Source organism: Electrophorus electricus, chromosome 7, assembly GCF_013358815.1.
Source record: "Electrophorus electricus isolate fEleEle1 chromosome 7, fEleEle1.pri, whole genome shotgun sequence".
Classification (NCBI taxonomy): domain Eukaryota; kingdom Metazoa; phylum Chordata; class Actinopteri; order Gymnotiformes; family Gymnotidae; genus Electrophorus; species Electrophorus electricus.
In genome coordinates this window covers 16,154,950-16,175,911 of record NC_049541.1, presented here as the reverse complement: position 1 = coordinate 16,175,911, position 20,962 = coordinate 16,154,950, and the positions used below count along the sequence as shown (strand labels likewise).

General features: G+C 40.0%; 1 protein-coding gene across 3 annotated transcripts in view; it reads left to right on the top strand.

The window, feature by feature from the left end:
* Nucleotides 1-20,962, top strand: part of tmem178b (transmembrane protein 178B) — a 66,280-nt gene that overhangs the window by 28,861 nt on the left and 16,457 nt on the right. For all 3 annotated transcript variants that reach the window (XM_035528032.1, XM_027002227.2, XM_027002225.2), the window contains exon 3: nucleotides 7,894-8,007. In XM_035528032.1, coding sequence (XP_035383925.1) covers nucleotides 7,894-8,007 — 114 coding nt within the window. The remainder of the gene's footprint in view (nucleotides 1-7,893; nucleotides 8,008-20,962) is intronic.

The window sequence follows — 20,962 nt, the reverse complement described above, 5'->3', positions numbered from 1 at the left end:
CAAGTGGCAGTAGTTTTCTGACCTTTAATTAACCATCTCTCCCCCAGTGGCAAGATAGCATCAGCCAGTAATGGCTTCCTTTAGCTCTACGAACGGTTTACTACAGATAACAATAATGTGTCTATAATTATCTCATCCTCTCACTGTGCTATACTGTTAACTAATAGAAGCAAAGGAAACATCTGAATAATGTACAGACCCTAGAACGGTGTGTGTCTAAAATGTTATTTTAAAATGAACTTTAAAGGATTCTAAATAAATGAGAGAAATTGGAGTATAGTTATGAAATTGTAGCTCTAGGATTGCATCACAGTGAAATTGTTACCGAGCACTGCAGGTGAAGGATGAGCCTTACTGCCCACCCACTGCGTTTAATGAGTGAGTAGAATGGCTTTTTAATTGATCCCCTTTTTTAATGTGGTCTGGTTGTGCTCCTCCTAAACTCTCACTGCATGAAGCTGAAACAAAACAGTAGGATGATCAAGTCTACATGCCAGCTGTGACATTCATCTGTCCTGTGGTAACACTGTCACATAGAGATATAAACTTATCAGAAAAGGTTCTTTGTGGGTCTGTGGTGTTCTGGGCACCACCCTTCATATATAAAAAGCCATTTTGCCTCCTTATTGATTACATAGAGCACCTTGCTGTGTTGCTTTTGATAAAATGACTCATGGCCAGACAGCATACAATTGAAATGAGATGAAATGTTAATGGCAAAGTCCTACAGCCAAGGGAAAGATCATGATGTAAAGCTCAGCACTTCATGATCAAGGCTTTGAAAAGCCCTTGGCATCACGTTTCTATCAGGTAGAAACATTTTTTGTTGAGTCTTTAGAGTGAATCTTTAAATGTTCCACTTGAACTGAAGATCTATAAAACATTTTTTTTTTCATGTATACTATTGTTTAATATGATTAATCAGTTACTTGAGAGTCTTCTCCATGGAAAGGCACCATGTCTTTTTGCCAGGTGGTTATGAAGTGATCTATAGCATAGGCTGTATATAAATGCCCTCACAAGGGAGCATGAAGATTAATGTATATTAATGTTCTTACTCACTTGGTGAACATGAAAGAAGACTCTCAGTCAAGGTCAATGTTTCTATGTGGGTCCATCAATCATGAACTGTTCCTCCAGGGTGGGCTGGTGTGTAATCATTCACTGCATCTTTTTCCCAACACAGGTTTGCCTGCTATATATATGCACTAGACAGGGTTAAACTACGTTATTATATTTATTATACATATGAAGTGAAGTTGTTGATGGAAGAAGTGTGAATGTGAGAAATGTCCAACAGACAACCATTTACTGTCACTTGAAGAAGATATATGTTAACATAGGGGAGTGACCATAAAGCACTGTTCTTTTGACCACACCAGTAGATCTGATGCTGTTTCTAGAAATGTACTGAAAGATGCAATGTGAGTTCCAATCAAGCATCAGGACACAGGCAGTCAAATCCAAGTGGATGGGTTTCAAAAAATGTCATGATATATGAGTTATCAATATTATAAATATTAGCAATGCAATGTATTTGATGGTGGGTAGAATCCATTTTGAGTCATTTTCCAGTAAACCATCAATTTCTATTCACTGACTGGCTGAAGTGTCCATGGTATTTTCTCTGAGGTGTTGTGGTATAATGAACTAGACAGGGTGAGGGACACAACAGTGCACTGCATGAACATAAAACACTCAGAAACAGTAAACACCAGGAGTGGTGTTTATTTACACTCACAAGTGTTCGAAAGTGGAGAGATATGATGTGTTTAAGTGCTCCAGGTCAAAGGTGTACCAGAGCTCTAGGTCTCCTTCTGAGCCTCCAGCCATGTGTAAGCAGTTCCTTCTGCCTAATTGGGACAGATGCTGTTCTTCACTGTGGCTGGTTGCTCTCCATGGTCCTAAAGCGAAGGCTGAGGTGTGGAGGTGGCAGCATGAGTGGGTCAAGCGGGATTCTGGCCCTGTCCAGTATCACACCAGACCAAAACACCAGCTGGGCTAGAGCATTTGCTGGTTGTTGTGACATGCCTGCTCACCCACTGAACAGTTGCATCTCAATACATTAATCTCGCCTGCCATTGCTTGGGCTCAGGCTGAGGGTCACCAGTAATGAGGCCAGGCCACATGCCATGTCATAGTGTCCATCTGCCAGCAACACGTGCCCATCTCAGCCAGAGGCATAGTGGGCTAGAAAAGAAACAGGGCAGGAGAGAAAGCTTTTTGGTCCATCCACAACCACACATGTACTGGGATTTGTATACAAGGTGAGACAGATTCCACTATATGTGCTTTCACCAGCTCTCTGTGCTGTTGAAAGGATTACTGCTACTGACACTTATTGCCGATCCTATTCACCTGTCTTCCTATGATGTAACTAATTATTATTTCAAAAAAAGAAAATGGCAAAGCAAGAAGAGGACTCTCTTTTGTGCATGATCAGTATATTCTGAGGAATGATAAGTGGCTTCAAGAAGATTTTCTCTTTGCACTATGAAATATGATTTGAATAGATAATGAATTAATGTGCTAACCAAGATTTCCCTCACTTTTCATGAATTTGGAATTCAATTTGAAATCCGCATTTCTTATACAATTTTTGTGGGGTGTAGGGAGATGGCTTCGATAATTCTATAGACACATATGTAGGTCAAACTCTGGTCTGTGAAGTTGTATTCTCATCTAGCCCCACTGCTATGTATATCTGTAGTTTCTCATAGACATTAGGATACTCAAATCTCATTGGTCACTGACACATCCAAAATGGTTAGTTGTTATTTCTGTGTGATACATAATGGATGTCTTACAGTGGGGGATTTCACCAGTATGCGGTTACTTTTAAATGGTCAGTGGGAGGCAAACTCTGTACTTGGTCAAGATAAGACTGCAAGAATTCTGAGTCTTTGGGAGTGAAGCTGAGAGTGCAGCGGGGGCAGAGTATAACTAAATATATAACTAAAAGGCTTGTAAAGTATGCAATCTCTCCTGCACGCATTTACTAGCTTGAAACATAAATTATGATAGCCAAATGGTAAACATCTGATTGGTTTAACAATAAGAGTTAGTTTTGCATATTCTTGTAACTTACAGTAGGCTATACAATAGACAATGCTCTTCTGAACATAATTTTTGCTCGCACCTATTATCCAGTGGTTATTATTATTATTATTATTATTATTATTATTAGTTGCATATATATAGCACCTTTCTGAAACTCAAGAACGGTTTACAAATATCGCTTTTTTCTTTTGTAGGTAAGTAGTACAGTAACAAACCCCCCTATAGTTTACATTAATGCTTATGTGTATTATAAATCTAGTACTTAAGCTATGCCCAGAACATGATTTATCAGCCAATTCAGCCTGAAGTCTTGTGCAGTAACAGCTTGTGCTGTATGCTAGGCAATGACAGTGATCTATGATGCCCATATGGGCACTGGTGACAGGATAAAGTGGCTCTAAACACAGTCTTGACTCGTGCACTCGAAAAGTCTCCCACTATCTTTATCATCTCCATTACAAGGACACCTATCACTAGAGGCATTTTCATAATTAGGCCATGGAGCGCAGGTCAAGCACTGCCAGGCCGTTGGATCAGACTTGAGCTCAGAAACAGCTAGGGACTGCCAGGCTTGATTATGCAGCTACACTCTGACACTCATTCACTATCCCAGAAAGGCTGAGGTGCAGGCTCCTTGAATCACAAGGATCTAAATATGGATGAAATATAAATGCTAATTGTTACATTAATATCAATTCTTTAAAAAATTATATTCAAAGTAATTCAAAGGGTTTTTAATGCTTTTACCATTGAAAGTTGTTAGAAAGATCTTGGTACAGCAGTTGTCAGCATTACAAAGGTCTAAGGGTGAGTACTTATGACTTCATGATAAATCAATTATTTTAAATTAATTTTATTTGCAGTTAAACATTAAATCTGATGCTTTGCTATTTTAAGATTAAAGAATATTGTAAATATTCTTTGTAATTTTAAGTTTTTGACTATGACTATGACTTTTCATTCATCTATAAACGCACCAGCCACCCAACCATTTACATACTTCTATCCTCAGCTTGGATAGGAGAGCTACTGCAGACACAGCTGTACAGTCCAACCCCACTAGCTCCTGTACTGAGCAGCAGAGTTTCATGATTGATTAGGAGATGAATGAAAAGCACCACCTTGACTGCAGCTTCTGATTACTCCTGCTGTCAACACCATATCTCTGTGTGGCAAGCACTCTGCATCACCAGAATGAATGACTGTGCACAGGACACTCAGTGGAAGCAGCAGTAATAATGCAAAACATTTACCTACAGAGAGATCTTTCCAAAAGGAAGGAATATGAGGTTTGATGCCTACCTATGTTAAAATGTCATCTGATATTGAGTTTTCGCTAATGGATCATATTCAATAATGCAAAAGTTAAAGGGTCATTTTGCAGACACTAAAATGATTCCTAGCTGTAATCTGCAGCCAGAATTTTGATTGAGAATACACAGTGAACGTTTCAGTTTATGCTTCTGCAAATCTGTCCTGTAGTTCTGAGGAACACAATCCCTGCTTTCGATGAGGATCATACTTTCAGAAACAAATGGATAAGACTACAGAAATCATTGATCCCCTTTCCTATTCAATATAGGATACAAGTGATGAAACACTGTCAGTCTAACCACCAGTGCCTTTGACAGAGAATACGTAGATGAATGTGTAATTGGCTGTGCTTGTATAAATATTTGAAAAGGAGAGAACATTGTGCTCCTGGTACCAAGTTTGCAGCAAGATTGTTTCCAAATGCAGAGGTGACCGAAAGTTCTTTTATAAATATTTAAATGAGAAGACTAACATGATTTTACAGAAGCGAGAGCTGTGTTTTATAAAAGAGACCTCTGTGAATTAATAATGCATGCACATGCATGTGTTCATAAGAGATCTTTTAGAAAATACTGTAGAGTTGCATGATTGACACTTGACCCACATGTCTGCTGTTCAGCTACACATAAAATCTATTTTAAAAAAATTTCATGCGCTGTTTATATTCATATTCAAATGAGATGTCTATAAGGTCGATGACAAATCCAAAATCTGAATAACTGGTTATAATAATGGATTAATATTTTTTTTACATAAGCTTGATGTTTTGAAATTAAAACAAAATACAGCATTTTTTACCTTTAGATTTCAGTAGAATTTCTGATGCTAAATGTGATCTGGACTCCCTGCTTCCTTTTGGATGTTAAGTTAGAGGAGCTAAAGACACAATGGTCAGGCTTACATATAATAGGAACACTAGACAGACTCCATCAAATGCAGCTGCAAGCAGAAATCAGCCAACTGTTTATGTGACTTTTTATCTACAGACATGCACTACTCAGCGTACTTTGCAATATCACACTATGTAGCACATTGTGAGCTTATACCATTGCAACTGTTTTGTTTGGCTCAGCAGAAGATGTGCATTGGCCAAAGTGATTTCAAAAATTCAGATGGATATAGCTTAAGGATGTCTATTAAAATTGGCCAAAGTCACATTACAAAATCACAATGCAGAGGATCAATGGGAAACTCAAGGATAATTAATTCTGCAGTTGTGACTCTGTGACAAATTTGGAATCTGATATGAGGAAAACAAGGTCGTTTAATTTGGGTTTTGGTTGACCAGTGCCAACAACTGCAAAAGACTCCCATTTTATTTCAGAAAAGCAGGTGAAAATGCCCTTGTGATAAGAGAGAAGCACGTATCAAATCCACCCTTCAGAAGAAAGGTTAAAAGAATTACACTCGATAATACCTGACATGTGGGATGGACTGCAGTAGATTAATGACTAGAAGAGAGCCTCTGCAAACTTTTCGAACCCCTTCCTAGGAACATGGGAGTTGTAACACAAGCAGGGGCACGTAAGGGCTGTCTTCTGGGCTGTTGCACTTTGAAACAGGCTCACACAGCCAGGTACTTCACTGGGACAAACATAACATAGAAATGAGAGATCCTATTTGAGAGACCCAGGGCTGAAAGTAGGAGGCACTGTGCCAGGGCTGCGACAGACCCACATGGCCTTCAGCTGGACCGAGCGGCGTGACCTGTCCCAGTGGCAGGCTACAGATGGCTTGAGAATGCTAACTATCAGCACTGCTGTGGCGTTATGGGCAAAAAACGTAGAAGGATGTTGCAGGAGCAGCTGGGATGAATCCACCAGTGAAAGAAATTGCTGCCCATTACAACAATGATCGTTTGAAGAAGCTGCTAATTCTATTATTCCACTCTCCCTTCCTTAGATAACTTTTCTAATCATTATTTAATGGGCCTCATTTAAAGAGGACTATTAAAGAATAAGCGCATTACCAGCCTAAGTCAACCTCAGTCACCATTCCGAGCTTTTTAGAGAACCCATCCAGTATCTCAGGCCCATCAGCTGAGGCAAAGAAAAGGAATACTCTCGGTTTACACTCCATGCACATTAGCTGCTGTTCCACAAAAACCGGCCACTCTGACCATAATGTTGGGTGAGTAGAGGGCTGTGTAATGAGAGATGCCTTCAGAGACACTTGTTCTTTCCCACATAAGCCACATCTAAAGAGATGAGTGTGGAGCATCTAGTTATTTTAAAACTCATTTTTGAAATGATCTAGTTATTCACAACCCAAAACGTACATTGTGTTCCCCATTCCTGCATCACTGTAAGACATTTATATGAGTCTATAACTTGAAAAAGCCCAAATGGGCCCTTACAGAATTGAGACAACAATTTTCAAACCATAACACTAATCACTAGTTAATCAGTGTGACACTGGAATAGTCCTCTCAAGTACTATATACAGTAAATTAGAACTGAGGCACATGTTCCTGGAACAGCAGGCCAAGTACTGTAATTCCCTACTCAGGATGAAAGGAAGTGCTTGTGCCCAATCTGCATAGCATTATAATTAACAGGAAATGATATCTTAGATTGTGATGCAAGCTAGGATGATTCCTGGCATATACAGTAGCAAGGATTCAGCAGATAATAATTACCTTTTTCATTATCCATATTCCTGGGTGTGTGTGTGTGTGTGTGTGTGTGTGTGTGTGTGGGTGTGTGTGTGTGTGTGTGTGTGTGTGTCTTTTGGACAAGCAAGAGTATTGCCCTGCTGCCTACAGTGAAGGCAGTGGGTAGTTTTCATATTCATGCAGCAGAAGATTCAAATGGTTTGTTCTCTATTGAAATCACTTTAGCCTTGAAGAAATATGTATAGTATCTCTCCCTCTTATCCAAGGACAGGCACGTCAGTGTTCACAAAATGGTCACTTATGGTTGGAAACCTGGCAGAGGCTGCAAGAACCTGCTGTCAGATCATGATCAGCAATGCAACTGTCTTACTGTCCAAAAGAGAGAAAAATTGAATTATAATGCTTTTTGAGTTTGATGTCTGGGAAATAACTTCAGGAGAACACTAATGCTAGTATGGAGGTGCTTAGGGCAAAAAGAAACAGAAAGGTAAACAGACACACAAACAGGCAGACAAACAGGCAGAAAACAGGTAGAACAAAAGAAAGAAAGAAGGAAAGAATGAATGAAAGAATAGCATATACTGTTACTTATTCAGATTTTGAGAAAAAACAATAAGATAAAATCACTGAAAGAATTATGTATCAAAACAGGTGATGGTTTCACAACAAATTCACCAAAGTGGGCAACCATTTACAGTCAGATGTGCTGTAAATCAGAAACTGACTTCATTTGGATAAAGCAGAAAATATCTGTTCATCCACAGCATGTGTTGCTGCAGCCTTCCACACCTGGTACTGTTTGTAATGGAGTGTTTTGTTTTTTTTTGTTTGCTTTAACCTGCAGAATATGGTTACATGTGGCTGACAGGTGGTCTCTTAACTGTTTGATCTCTTTTTGGTTATAGGTGCTATTGCAAGATGCTCCTATATCAAATACCACTATTCCTCAGCCACAGTTCCTAAGAATCTGTCCTATAACATTACCAAGACCATCCGGCAAGATGAGTGGCACTCCTTGCGTAAGTAACAGAGTTTCTTTTTACTCAAGCTCATGATAATTTTGTTGGATTGTAGCATGTACTTCATTTGACTTGCTGCCACTATCCTTGCGAGAGAGCCCTCCACAAACTGTTTTGTCCTCCAAAGAAGGCAATTATGTTAGAAACAGTGCTAAAGTCTGGCAGAGACACCCTCATGACTCACTTTCTCAGAACGCTGCGATTCAGGTTAACAAAAACAAAATCAAAACCAAAAAAGGGAGCTAGGGAAAGTTGTGGAACTGTGGGTTAGCATTGTGTAGTCAATCATTTGCTACTGAGCTCCCAATGGAACCAACTAATTCAATATAGTCATGGCAGTCTGTTGTTCTTTCTAAATAGGATGCTAGTTCCCAGTCCTGATGCCACAGGTCTTATACAGTAAAGTTAAAATTGCTTATACAGTAAAGGTCCTACTGCTTTTAAATGTTTTGGTAAATTAAAAGTGATGCAAAAGCTGTCATTCATATTTTATAAAACATGCACAGAAGCATTCAAAAGCCTTTCCTGGCAGCTGTGAGTATAACAGAACTGAGCTGGTTTTGAAGACTGCAGAGAAGAAAGAACAGAGTAACTATATGACAAGCCAGCCCAACTCTCCTCTGGGCTAAAGGCCATGGTCACGCAAAAGTCAGATTTTTCTTCACCGAGTAACGGTAAGCTTTTTTGGGAACAATTTGGTCTACCATTTTGAAAGCTGCCATTGAGCAGAAGTGTGAATGAGAGTGCTGGAGTAGGGCTCATCCTCCGAGGGTGCTGGCCTGTCAGAGATCATTGTAAAGGGCAAGTTCGTGGCCGGGGTCCACACGGCAACAGGACAAACGGAGACGGTGGAGGGATTAGAATGTGCTATACCCTCAAACTGTCAGGATGTCACACTTCACCGCGCCGCAAAGATCGGCCTCTGTCAGGTGACAGGAGAGATGACATTCCTTTACCCCCCAAGCCTCCTGTGGCTGTATCTCTTCCAGTCTGATGGAGACCCAGTGCTCAGTGCGGTCAAGTGCTACCAATGAAAAATGCATGTGTTCTGCAGTGGGATGCTTTTCCTATGGTTTGCTTTTTCCCCCCGTATTGCTCCGAACTATCACTGTGTTCAACGTGAATCAGTGTGTGGTGAAGCCCAGCTCCAGACAGCTTTAGTCCTGTCACCACTCACGTAACTCACTCCTTTCTAGAGCATCTCTTCCTAAAGAATCTCTCTTCTGATCAAGCTTACATTCATAAAACATTGCCAAAAGCAGCTCAGCGCCATAGAAAAATAATTTGCCTATTTTCAAAGCCTTCCTTTAAACGCATCTTTTGTCTGTTGAGTCAGAAACCCTCTTGACAGTCGTTTAGAGTCAAGTATAGGACAAGAGGGGCACAGACATTGTTCAGTCAGCAGGGTGTTGGATCTAAGAATGTTGAGCTATCCAGTGGAGAAACATACTGCCCTCAAAAGAGAAGGTCAGTCTCATGGTCATGGTAGTGTTAGGCTGAGAGATTTAACACCCTCATTACTAGCCATGCTGGCATGTCATTTGCTCATCTGAAAGGGCCAAACTGCCACCATTGTAAAAATAAAAGTAATAAAATATAAAATAAAAAAGGCCAAATAAAGAAAAACAAACCGCTTCTATGAATCCCACATCACTCAGCACATCAGAGTGAAAATCACTTCATTACAGAGATGAGGAGAAGAGGAAAGAAAGATAGAATGACACAGAGATAGTGGCCCACAGTTAGGACACTGCAACCGGTGTCCACTCATGGCTGGCAGAGTGGTATGCAACAGGTAGTATCATATCACGCCTGGTCACTTTCAAACTCTGTTCTTCTTGGTTGACAGGCTTAGACTTGACTTTCTTGAAGGGAGTGAAACCGCACGATGGCAGGTTTGATTTTTTTTTTTTTTTTTCAGTTCTGTAATATGTATTTGAAGCAACCCTCGAGTGACATCAGCTGAGCTTCAAAGCTTGTGAAATGTACACAGAACTTATTTGTACATGTCAGTCAGACTTCTGGAAGCAGCCATGGCAGCAATAAAGTCACAAATGAAGATGCTTTTTCTATTACAGCTGAATATCAAAGCAACAGATGAGAACACTCTATCTGCATGCACACACATGCCTACATCTTTTGTTTCCAGCCATGGACAGCATTGGCTATTTATTATTTAAACCTACTCGATGCCTTTGGGTTTTTTCCTTTTTTTTCCTCCTCTTTGTCTCCAAGAGAGATGGCCTTGCTCCGTAAATATGGCATCTTAGGGATTTTGTAACATCAAAAGGATGCACACAAAATGAGCTGTCAATGAACATGACAGGGTATAATCAGAGAGGATGGGTAAAGGTGTTAGACTAGACTAATTATTCCCCTGGAAGCAAAATCGCCCCCATCTCAGCATACTGATCACAGACAGGACTGTTTGCTGATGATAAATGCACACTGAGCACAAAGACAAACCCTACTTTTATTTTGGTCAGCAAGGATAATAAATTCACACCTTTAGATAGATTTACCATTCTGAAGCCTAAAATCATATTCTACAATATATGGCAGTTTGAGACAGTTAAAGGAATGGAAGTCATTACAGAAGGTTTTTACATTAATTAATTGCTAACTTACATCATACATCTAAAGAAGAGTAGGAGAGTATATGCTTGGCTGTTCGGTCTGTTGAAGTCAATTGCCCTTATCATGTATGTATAAAAATGTTGTTACTACATTAGGAACATATCATACAATTGGCAAGAGGGTACTGCTACTGTTTGGCTTATAAACAGGCTATGTAACAGAGAGTTTGTCTTGGTCTTAAACATGTTCTGAATTTTCAGCAGAACAAAATTTATCTTGGAGAATGTGCCAAGAGAGCAGCAGGCAGGCCATGAAGTTATGGTTACAACTTTGGACATTATGTGTGGACATAAGCAATATCTAGAGACACTTAGCTATAGTAATAATGAGATCAAAGGTGACCTTGATCAAGCCTTACTTTAGGATACCTTGTGGACTAAAACAAATCCAGACAGTAGTACAACCCACAGAATGAAATGTCCATTGCATACAACTTGTTTGCGGTGTACATTACATACACCCTGTCCTTCAGCTCACTCCATCAGTACGGTGGTACATTACATTTATGGCATTTTAGCTGACACTTTTATCCAAAGCAACTTACAGTTATGACTGAGTACAACTGAGCAATTGTGCATTCCAACAGTGGCAACTTGCAAGTGGTAGGGCTTCCCATTACAAGTCTAGTACCTTAACCACTGAGCTACCACTGCCCCAATGTCCTGATATTACAAATCCAATATGACACTTGATCAGTAGAAATGATGCTAGAACCACAGGCCATCTCTACACAATAGGGAAGCAGCAAACATCACATTCCCCAACCTTAAGACCATACAATTACACTTTTACCTTCCATTAAAAATGCATTTGGTGGTTTCATTGTTATTGTCTTTGGGCTCTATTACCATCTGATTACTCAGCATTGTAATTTAGTACGCCCATCTGTAATGGCAACATTCCAAGCTGTAATTTAATCTCCTTACCCCAGATTGTGTTACTCAGAGGAAATAGGATGTTAAGAATAATTAACTGTCACTGGTACAATCAGCTACTGTTAAGGTGGGGTAAAGTAATTAATGTAACTGTACTGACTAAAGAGAATTGCAGTATTAACTCATTCAGTACAGAAAATCAGGAAAGAAGTGTAAATTCATCATTCTCTATTGATCTACTATTATAAATTTAAGGGTTTTGCCATATTAAAGCTATCGTTCAGTGCTCCTATTTGATTAAATTTCCTTCAAACAAGATATTTCAACAAGCTTTTTTGCATCAATAGGTAATGAAAATGAAAATAGACTCAGGAGACAAGTGGGACCATCTGGGGCTGACATCAGTGTAGCTGCCAGTGTAGTAGGTATGAGTCAGAGAGAGGCAACAAGAGAAGGAAGCGAAATTTCAGCTGTGACTGGCCATTTTGACATTTCTGATCATGACAAACACCCCCCCCCCCCCTCCAAAAAAGAGGCATGAGACCTTTTTCATTTTTCCATGTTACGTCTGTTTGAAGCCCTCAACCTTTCCAATGGCCAATTCATGACAGTAAGTGGGGGGATCTTAGAGACAGAACCTGCTTCTACAATTTATCCCCAATCACAAAAAGATGTGATGCAAAAAAGGCAGGCAAAATGTTTTGCATACATGACCACACATCACTATTTAAGATCTTTAGCTGAATGAGACTGTCTCTCTGTATTATCCCTTGTCTTTCTCTAAACTGTGTGATGGAGATTGCCACGCAGGAATGTAACATGGGTGCTCTGGCTGCTGTGTTAGTGAGCCAGGTCTTTGTTCCTGTGGTTAGCACACGTTTATTGTCTACAAGACCTGGGTTTGAGACCAGGTGTGGTTGTTCCCATCAATCTTTGCTACAAGCTGGTACAGCCATTTGGAGTGAGACTACTGTATTGGTTGTCTGTATTTAGTTTTCTTTGCTGACTGAACACCTGAGGTTTCTGTAATTTGAATATAAACCTCAGTAATGCAGCACAAGTGACATTGGTGCCTTTGAGAAGCATGGTTTCCTAACAGTGGACAGAAGATTACTACAAAGATAAAAAAATATATTCCCAAACCAAGATAATATTGTCTTAATGGTGTTTGAGTGCAATAATATGATCATTTATTTTGCTCATTTAAAATGCTTATCAATCTGCTGGAGCAGCTCTTTGATAACAGAAAATTAAGTTCTTCAAAAAATGTTCAGTTTAGCATTACACCCCCAATTACACCAAACAATCTTGTCAAAAAATGCACATTTTCAGAACTATAACAACAGACTAAGTTAATTATGCTGAGCACACAGCTGCTAATCACTTTGCAATTCAGTTCAATGAAATCAGTTGCTGACTGATCTTCCATTTTCAGGTGCAACATTTTTTTTTTTAGATTGGCAGTTACCAGCACTCATTCACAGTGAGACAAATGGACTAGAGAACAGCAGACCTTGCACGCATTTAAATCTCACTTGTTTGCAAATGATGGCTAGGAAATGTAATCAAGAGTAATTAGCATGGGGGGTAGGGAGGTCCAACATAGCAGTGGTGCACACCGATCATTCGGTCCCAGATCGATACACCTCATTACACACGCGCACTCTATGCATTTTGGATTCACCAGAATCCCTTTTAGTTTGACCAGTGGCAGCCCAGCCAGAAGCGACTCATGGCCAAAGAGATCAGAGATGTCCTGGATCCCCATACCCATGTGGAAAAATATGAAAGGCATAAAGAATGGTCTTAGCATGGCGAGTGCTGCGGTTGCTTGGTCTGGCTTTTTGATTCATGCTAACATCATGGGTACCCACTGTGTCTGTGATACCAAGTTGGAATTAAATTGCATCTTTACTGATGTCTTTTATGGCAAGGTCATGTTAATATGATGGGTATTTCTGATTTGCCCTATTATTTTGAGCTGCTTTTGTTTGCATTTTGACCACAGAACAAAATTAGCAGTTTTTTATATGTTGCTGTAAAGTGGAAAGTCTATATCTATATCTATATCTATATCTATATATATATATATATATATATATATAATCTCTCTCTCTCTCTCTCTCTCTATATATATATATATATATATATAAATATATATAAATATATATATCTATCTCTCTCTCTTTCTCTCTCTCTCTCTCTATATTATATATATATATATATATATATATATATATATATATATATATAATATATATATATATATATATATTTATTTATTTTTGTGTTCCACATATCAATGTGATAGCTTAGCCATTTCTTTCATCCTTAAATTGCATGAATCCTTTACTCTTTGCAGTGTTTATATAACACCATGCAACAACTTTTTGAGTACAACTTTAGACTGAATATGGTTGTAATAGTTGGTATGTAATTTATATTTTTCCATTAATATTTCTGCAATGTACTGAGAAGTGCAACTGTTTGGAGCATAACTCAGGGGTCAAGCCTGTTCTTATTCACTGCTGCCTGAAGTGTGTGCTGACTAGCCAATTCTGAACCCTGTTGTGCTCCAGCATATCTTCTGATTAAATTAAGCCAGGAACTCTCCATGAAGCCCTGTGGCAGCAAACGTGACAGGAGAAAGCAAGGTCACACTGCCAGCCCTGCCCCCCCCCCCCTCTTTTTTATTGCATTGTTAGTGCAGGTTGCCAAGGTCAGCAGCTTTGACCTATTGCTACAATAGTGAATAGCCCAGTACTTCTATTGAGTGTACCTTACCATGCAGCAATTTGAATATGAACTGCAAATATCCTCAGGGACATAATTTCAGTATTTAACAACTGTTTAACTAATGAGGGATCAGGCTGAGGCAGAAGGCAAGAGTGACATGGCGTGAACAACCCAGATCTAGTCCTGTGTGGATGAAAGGAGTGTAAAGGGGATCTCAAATGACTGGCCTCCCAGTGGGATTTTGGGAGAACTGCATAACAGCTAAGTAATGAGGGGGGAGGGAGCCACTTGTGCACAAGACTTTGTCACCTCCATCCCCAAAGGAGAGCAAGCAGAGGCTTCGTTGCCATTGGCTACCGCATCCTCAGAGACTCTCCTGGATTAGCCGAATTGCTCGACTGCAGCTGTGGCTTCCCGAGTTCATTAATCGCTTGAGTGGGGGCAGCCTAATGACTGCCATCCTAATGACTCATCTGTTTGGGGTTTTTTTTGTGTGTGTGTTTTGTTTAGTGAAGACTAAGCACTCCTCAAGATGCAATTCAGTCCAATTCAATTTTATGTGTATAGCACTTTTTACAACAGACATTGTCACAAAGCAGCTTTATAGAAGTCTGGGTGTAGACCCCTAGTGAGAATGCCGAAGGCACCAGTGGCAGTGAAAAAATATCCCTGCACAGCCATATGGAAAAAAAACTTAAGAGGAGACGGTGTCAAAAGAATGCACTTTCCTCTGGGCAGCATCAAACAGTGGGATGTTTGTATGACATTAACAGAACTAGGACTAAAGACAGTTAGTAGTGGATGACCATATATCTATTGGCAAATCATGAAACTCTGACTGTCCTCCCCTACAATTATGCTTCTCTAAAATCAGGCAATTACAAAAGCACATTGGATTTTGGATTGGATTTTTATATGCTCTTAAAGTCAAGGGATTTATTCATCTGATGCTAAGATCTCATGAGAAATCCTAAATGTACTTTTTGTGGTCATACTGGATTGTACAGTAAGTGTCTAAAATTCCCAGAAATTCTACTTGTTCATGCTCTTGGGATTTTGTTGTTTTCTCTCTGTAATGTAGCAAGCAATCTCTCATGAGAGCAGAATCAATAGGCTGTCTTTGAGTGAGCTTGGGTTGCATTTCACCAGGTGTAGCCATTACCCATTGCACATGCATTACATTAGCAAATGACCAGTGATATATTTGAGTCCTTTTCAGAGACATCGTCCTATAGGCATAATCAATGCATGACCCTGCCATGATATATGGCTCTGAAGCCATACAGGGCCATGTACCATCACTGATCATGTCTGACTTTACTCTTGAGAACATCCATTATTGATTTTTTTTAAATGCTATGCGAAATCAGATATCAGAAAAATGTGACCTTGATGATTTTATGACATTTTCAGTTTCTGCATGAGTTCTGTGTATTTGGAATTTATTTTCACTTGAGGGAATGAACTCATTGCGTAAACAAACAAGCTAAATAATAAATAGGCAAAGTAATGTAGCATGCTTTTGGAAGACAAAACAGACACAACCGGCGATGACTAAATCTGCACAACAGAATGGCTGCAATGCATGTGAAGCATAATTGCTTTCTACTGTTAATCCACTCATCACTGCTCTATATTTACCCATATGGATAATCTCTTTTCTGCAGTGCATCCCTCAGGCACAAAAATAGCTTAGACTGTCCTGTATGGATAATTGAGAATTCCACTACATTTCTCTATGAGCTATAAAGCGATGATGACTCACATGCCCCACCATCCAATTTGTAAAGCCTTTATAAGATCAGCACTTCAAATAGTCCAGCATGTCTTTCCTTATGTATGTGCCCCCTTTTTATCTAGTGATCTGATGAATTACAGGTTAGTATTAAATGGTATTCTGTAGCTCTCTCTTGTTGCGCATAAACACCCATGGCTCACAGACTATATTCATCAGTGGGAATTAGCTCTGCATAGACACCCAAATGAATAATTCAGTATTCAGCTCACAAGGGACTAGAAACAACTAAATGTATCTGTCCTGTCATGAGGGACATAATGTTTAGTTCCTTAAATAGAGTCATGTTTCCTAGCATCGAGTTTACTTCTACTGCACCAGAGGACCAGACTGGCTAAGTCTAAGTCTGAGGTGCAGAAACTGGGATTTACAGCAGGGTTGATTGCAGGGGTCTCTTACACCGGCTTCTGTTCCCGTCTGGGTGACACATTCAACAGCTCCCTCCCATTATTCATGGACCCTCAATAGCCTAATCCATAATTACTAATTTATTTAAAAATGCCACTAGCAAAACTGTAGTTTTAGGGCTGTCAGCAGTGAATAACATGTTTGGAATTTAGCTGTTGCACTGTGATCACTGGGAATTTTCAGCACAGCAGTGGTAAGGTCTCCCACATCATCCTCTCAGGGGAACAGATGTTATTTCCATGTGATAGGAAGGGCAGGAATTGTTGTGGTATTTGTGGTGTTTGTGGTCTGTGTGTGTGTGTGTGTTTTGCTCTGCCTGAAACTGCATGAGTAAGAGCTGGAGGTTGGAGGTGTGCCATGTGTTTGCTCAGCATTCAAACACTGGTGCTCCTCTTAAGGCACTGGGGAGAGAGGATATCCAAACAGTACTAACCCTGGCAACTCCAGCAGACAGAGATATGAGCTGCTCGCAGACAGCTGAATCCTGCTGGGCTTTACACAACTCATTAATCAACCATTAATCACTCCATGTTTTTTTCTTCTTTTTTTTTGTCAGAAAGAAACATGTCATTACTGTGTGCAATATCAATCAAATGCTAATCTTTTGACAACCCAAAATATAATGCATAAAATGGCTTATTTAAACTCAGACATGCCTCAACTGTTCTTATGAACAATTCCTGGTTGTTAGCATAACTGTTTTATGAGTGTAGTAATAAACCTTTCATTTACTGCATGGCAAATGCATACAAAAAAAGGATGCATAAAATTAACCGCTTATCACACAAGCCACTGGAGCAAACAAAAGCGCACTCAAACATATCAGTGCCAAGTGGAATCCTTTCGATATGATGAAAGTAAATACAAATGCCCAAAACATTGGCTAACTAAAAAATGTAGAGCACTTGGAGCTTAAGTGAATGGAGCCCTCAGTGGAATCAGGCAGATGCCCATGTTCTACATCAGTGGCAGTGATGACTAGGAGCAGGCGATGTAGACAGACTGTACAAAAAATAAAATAGGGACATAGACAAACCCCTCCCTGATACACTGAGCGCAAGGAACTCACCGTTTGCCTAACTCCATGTGGATTCCCTTTTGGTCCCAACATGAGCTACTGCTCTGGGCACTCTATCCCTCCACACAGCCACTGCCTCCATGGCTACTTCCTCCGCCCCGAAGGTAATCTGGTTAGTTACATTGCAGGGCCCTGAGTGTCCACTGACTGGCAAATCCCAAACTAATTTAGACTTTGGAGAGGAGGATGGGACTTGTGGCACTTTTGCTGTGTGCCACATTGAATTTCACACTGCTCCATTCGGTAACACTCCTCTTTTTGCTGTCCTTAGATTAAAGCTCTCCTCCAAGAACCACCCCATCACTGAATGGTTTAGCTGAGCACCCACCTCAGAAATACACCTAATCTGACATTAATGCTGATTAAAATTCAGCAACCCGCATCTTTAGAATTGCGGCCATATACTTGATAATAGGCACTCTGTGCAATCAATGCATGTGCTTCTTTATGAATATTAATAGGATGGCCTAACACATTGTTCAAATCAGTATGTTTTCCACATGAAGAGAAGTGTCTGTCTGGCTATAATGGTATTATATTACTGGAAATGCATATCTACAGTATGGAGAATTTATTCTTAAAAACATAAAACTTGAATTGCAGGAGTATTTTTTTACCCTGATTTTCCATAATAAAGCTGCACTGTTCTACCTCATAAAGGCATATTTAACATAGAGAGCAGAGAGGCTGTTTAACGTGGCATATGCTAAGAACTGGATCCATCCTTTGAGACAAGTATGACAATATTTCCCAACGCCAGCAGTCCAAGGTCACCCAGCGCTAAGTCTTTTAGCACCCTATAGGAGGTGGAGGAAACTGACAGGTAGCAGCCAGGGTTGCTAAGTGAAAGGCCTATTGATTTACAGCAAGGTTTTGGACCCTTGTCTTGCTGAGTTCAGCCGAGGGACATATATGTGATCCAGGGTACACCTGGAGCAGAGTGCGTGGGGCAGGTGACAGCATTGGAGGAGCTTTGCCCAACATACACTTTTTCATATCCCTCGCCATCTGTTTGTAATTTCCACTCTAGGGAAATGGGTCACCGAGCCCTCCTCAGATCCTTTTTTTAGATAGCGGAGGTAGGCATCTCCTGAGCTGTGATGTGTTGTCAGGAGATCAATATACAAACATCTTATGTGAGCCAAAACATTTTTTAAGTTAATGTTTTGAAGACTAGATAGCATAGCTGTTTACATTTTTTTAACCTTATAAGCGATTCATTTTTGGCATCAGACCACAACAAAACATTTCAAGTGCATAAATAAACACTTGCAGAGGACAACCAAATTCCAAACAAACAAACCCAAGGCATATCAGATTTTTTGTGCTTTCAATTCAGTTGTTTGTTTCTTCTTTGTTTTAAAGAAAACACCACATAAAAGCCATTCTCAAGGGGATCAATTAAAGCAGTTTCCATTTTGATTCATGGATACATTTTATCTCCTGATAACTACAAAACCATTTATGCACTGTATGCAGGCTTCATGATCTCACAATTGCAGAGTTCAACTCAACTTGTTGGGTCTCTTATTCAGATCTTTTCTTACAACGTTGCTCATACAGAAGCCAACAATAAATATCATTTTGGAAGGGATCACATTCTCTTGTTTACATGGGTGGGGGAGGAAAGACAAAGGTCTTTGTTCAAGCCTTTATGATTTTGTATCTTGCTGTGGGCAACTTATGATCCATGGTGGTTGGGCAGCTTATGGTCCATAGTGGTTGACAGTGGGTCTTTGTGAACATGTTTCCATCGATGCAGATTCTTTGCCCTGTGAACATATCAATAGGATCACCACCACTTACAACAAAAACACTGCCCCACTTTGCTGTATACGTAATACAGTTGTAATACAGTTACATAATACAGTTGTCTCGCCACTATAGTTGGCAGGATGTTGTGTGTGGATTAGAGATTAGGCCTGATTTATGGCATCAAGGCATGAGTCTGTATTAAATGGTACTACACTATAGAGTGGTGTAGCAGACAAAACCTTGTAAGAGTATCATCATCTGGTTGTTTCATACACATATCGACCTTCTCAGTCATGAGTCAATAACACATGATCTAAAACAAAACCAGTGAGCATGTTCACGTCTACTTGGTGAAGGCAGCATCATAGGATTGTAGTGTAGAGCTGCTTCCTCTGGGGATCTGACTACAAGCATCAATTTTTCAGTCATCAGATAGACACACTTCGCCAATGTAACTGAATCAAATTGAAGTTAGATGGGAAAATGGAAACAACATTCCTCTGAAATGATTTCAAAAGCAACTCAAATTTCCAATAATCCATTTAACAGCACCATAACAATCTTTGGCCTGATAAATCGAACATTTCTAACCTACTTGTTCCAACGTACATTGAAATTTTAAGTGATGTCAGTGATAGATATGTTTTTAGGTTGTAAGTGGGTGGTTGAAATTACATTTAAATGGTTCTGGATCCAAATGTTGTTGCAAATAAAGGCTCTAGGAGGAGAGTGAAAGAAACCTGAATTCAGTTTCAATAAGGATAAATGTATGATGAAATCTACACTTTCCTATAGTCTTCAGTCTACAGACAAGGCCTTGAACAATTGAGGAATGCATTCTTTAGACTAACAACACACAAGCCATGTTCTTTGAGCCTATGACATAGTATCTTCTCCCAAACGTTTCCTAGAAGAAGCATATATTTTCAAAGTCCAAACCCCCTCAAACAAAAAATGACAAGGTATGTAAACATTACCACATGTACTGATAGAAGCTGTTCAAGGCCCAGAAACAGAAGTAAGATAAGAGCTGCTTCCCCAGAGAGTGACTGAAGAAAGTCCTTCAACAAGACCTTGTCAGTCTGGTCTGTGTCTGCAACGGCTCTGCGAGGAGCTGTGCAGCATCATCACCCTCCTCTGGCTCTTTGCCCACCTGTGATGCAAATGGTCCTTGTGTCTGTGCACTGCCCTGACACAGCTCCTGACCGGTGTTTGGAGAGGGGGCAAGCATCAGTGGCCACAGCCTTATCTCCTCGGTGCACAGCGCTGAAGGAGGGTCAGGAACACTCAAGGTCATCTATATCGCGCTCCCTCGCTCTCTCTCTGTTGAAAGTAGAGACTATTTGAAACTCGGATGATGATGCATTCCAAACAAAGGAGCTGGCAATGTTAGGATTCTTTAAATTTCTTTTAAACTCTGCACTACCTGCCACCTGATTCCACTTTTACTATGTGTGCGTGCTGAATTAGAATCTACTTCCCCTTATAAATACTCAACTGCTAAAAACCTTTAATACCAAGAATCAGTTATAAAAGAGAGAAGGCCATTTGGAGGCCGAGAGTGTTGTGCCACAGGACAACAGTGGGCTTCACACCATCACAGCTGGTGACAAATCAACTGTGCAAATGTCAGCGTCTCTCAGCCCATCATGCTGTGTGACAAGTGGAGTT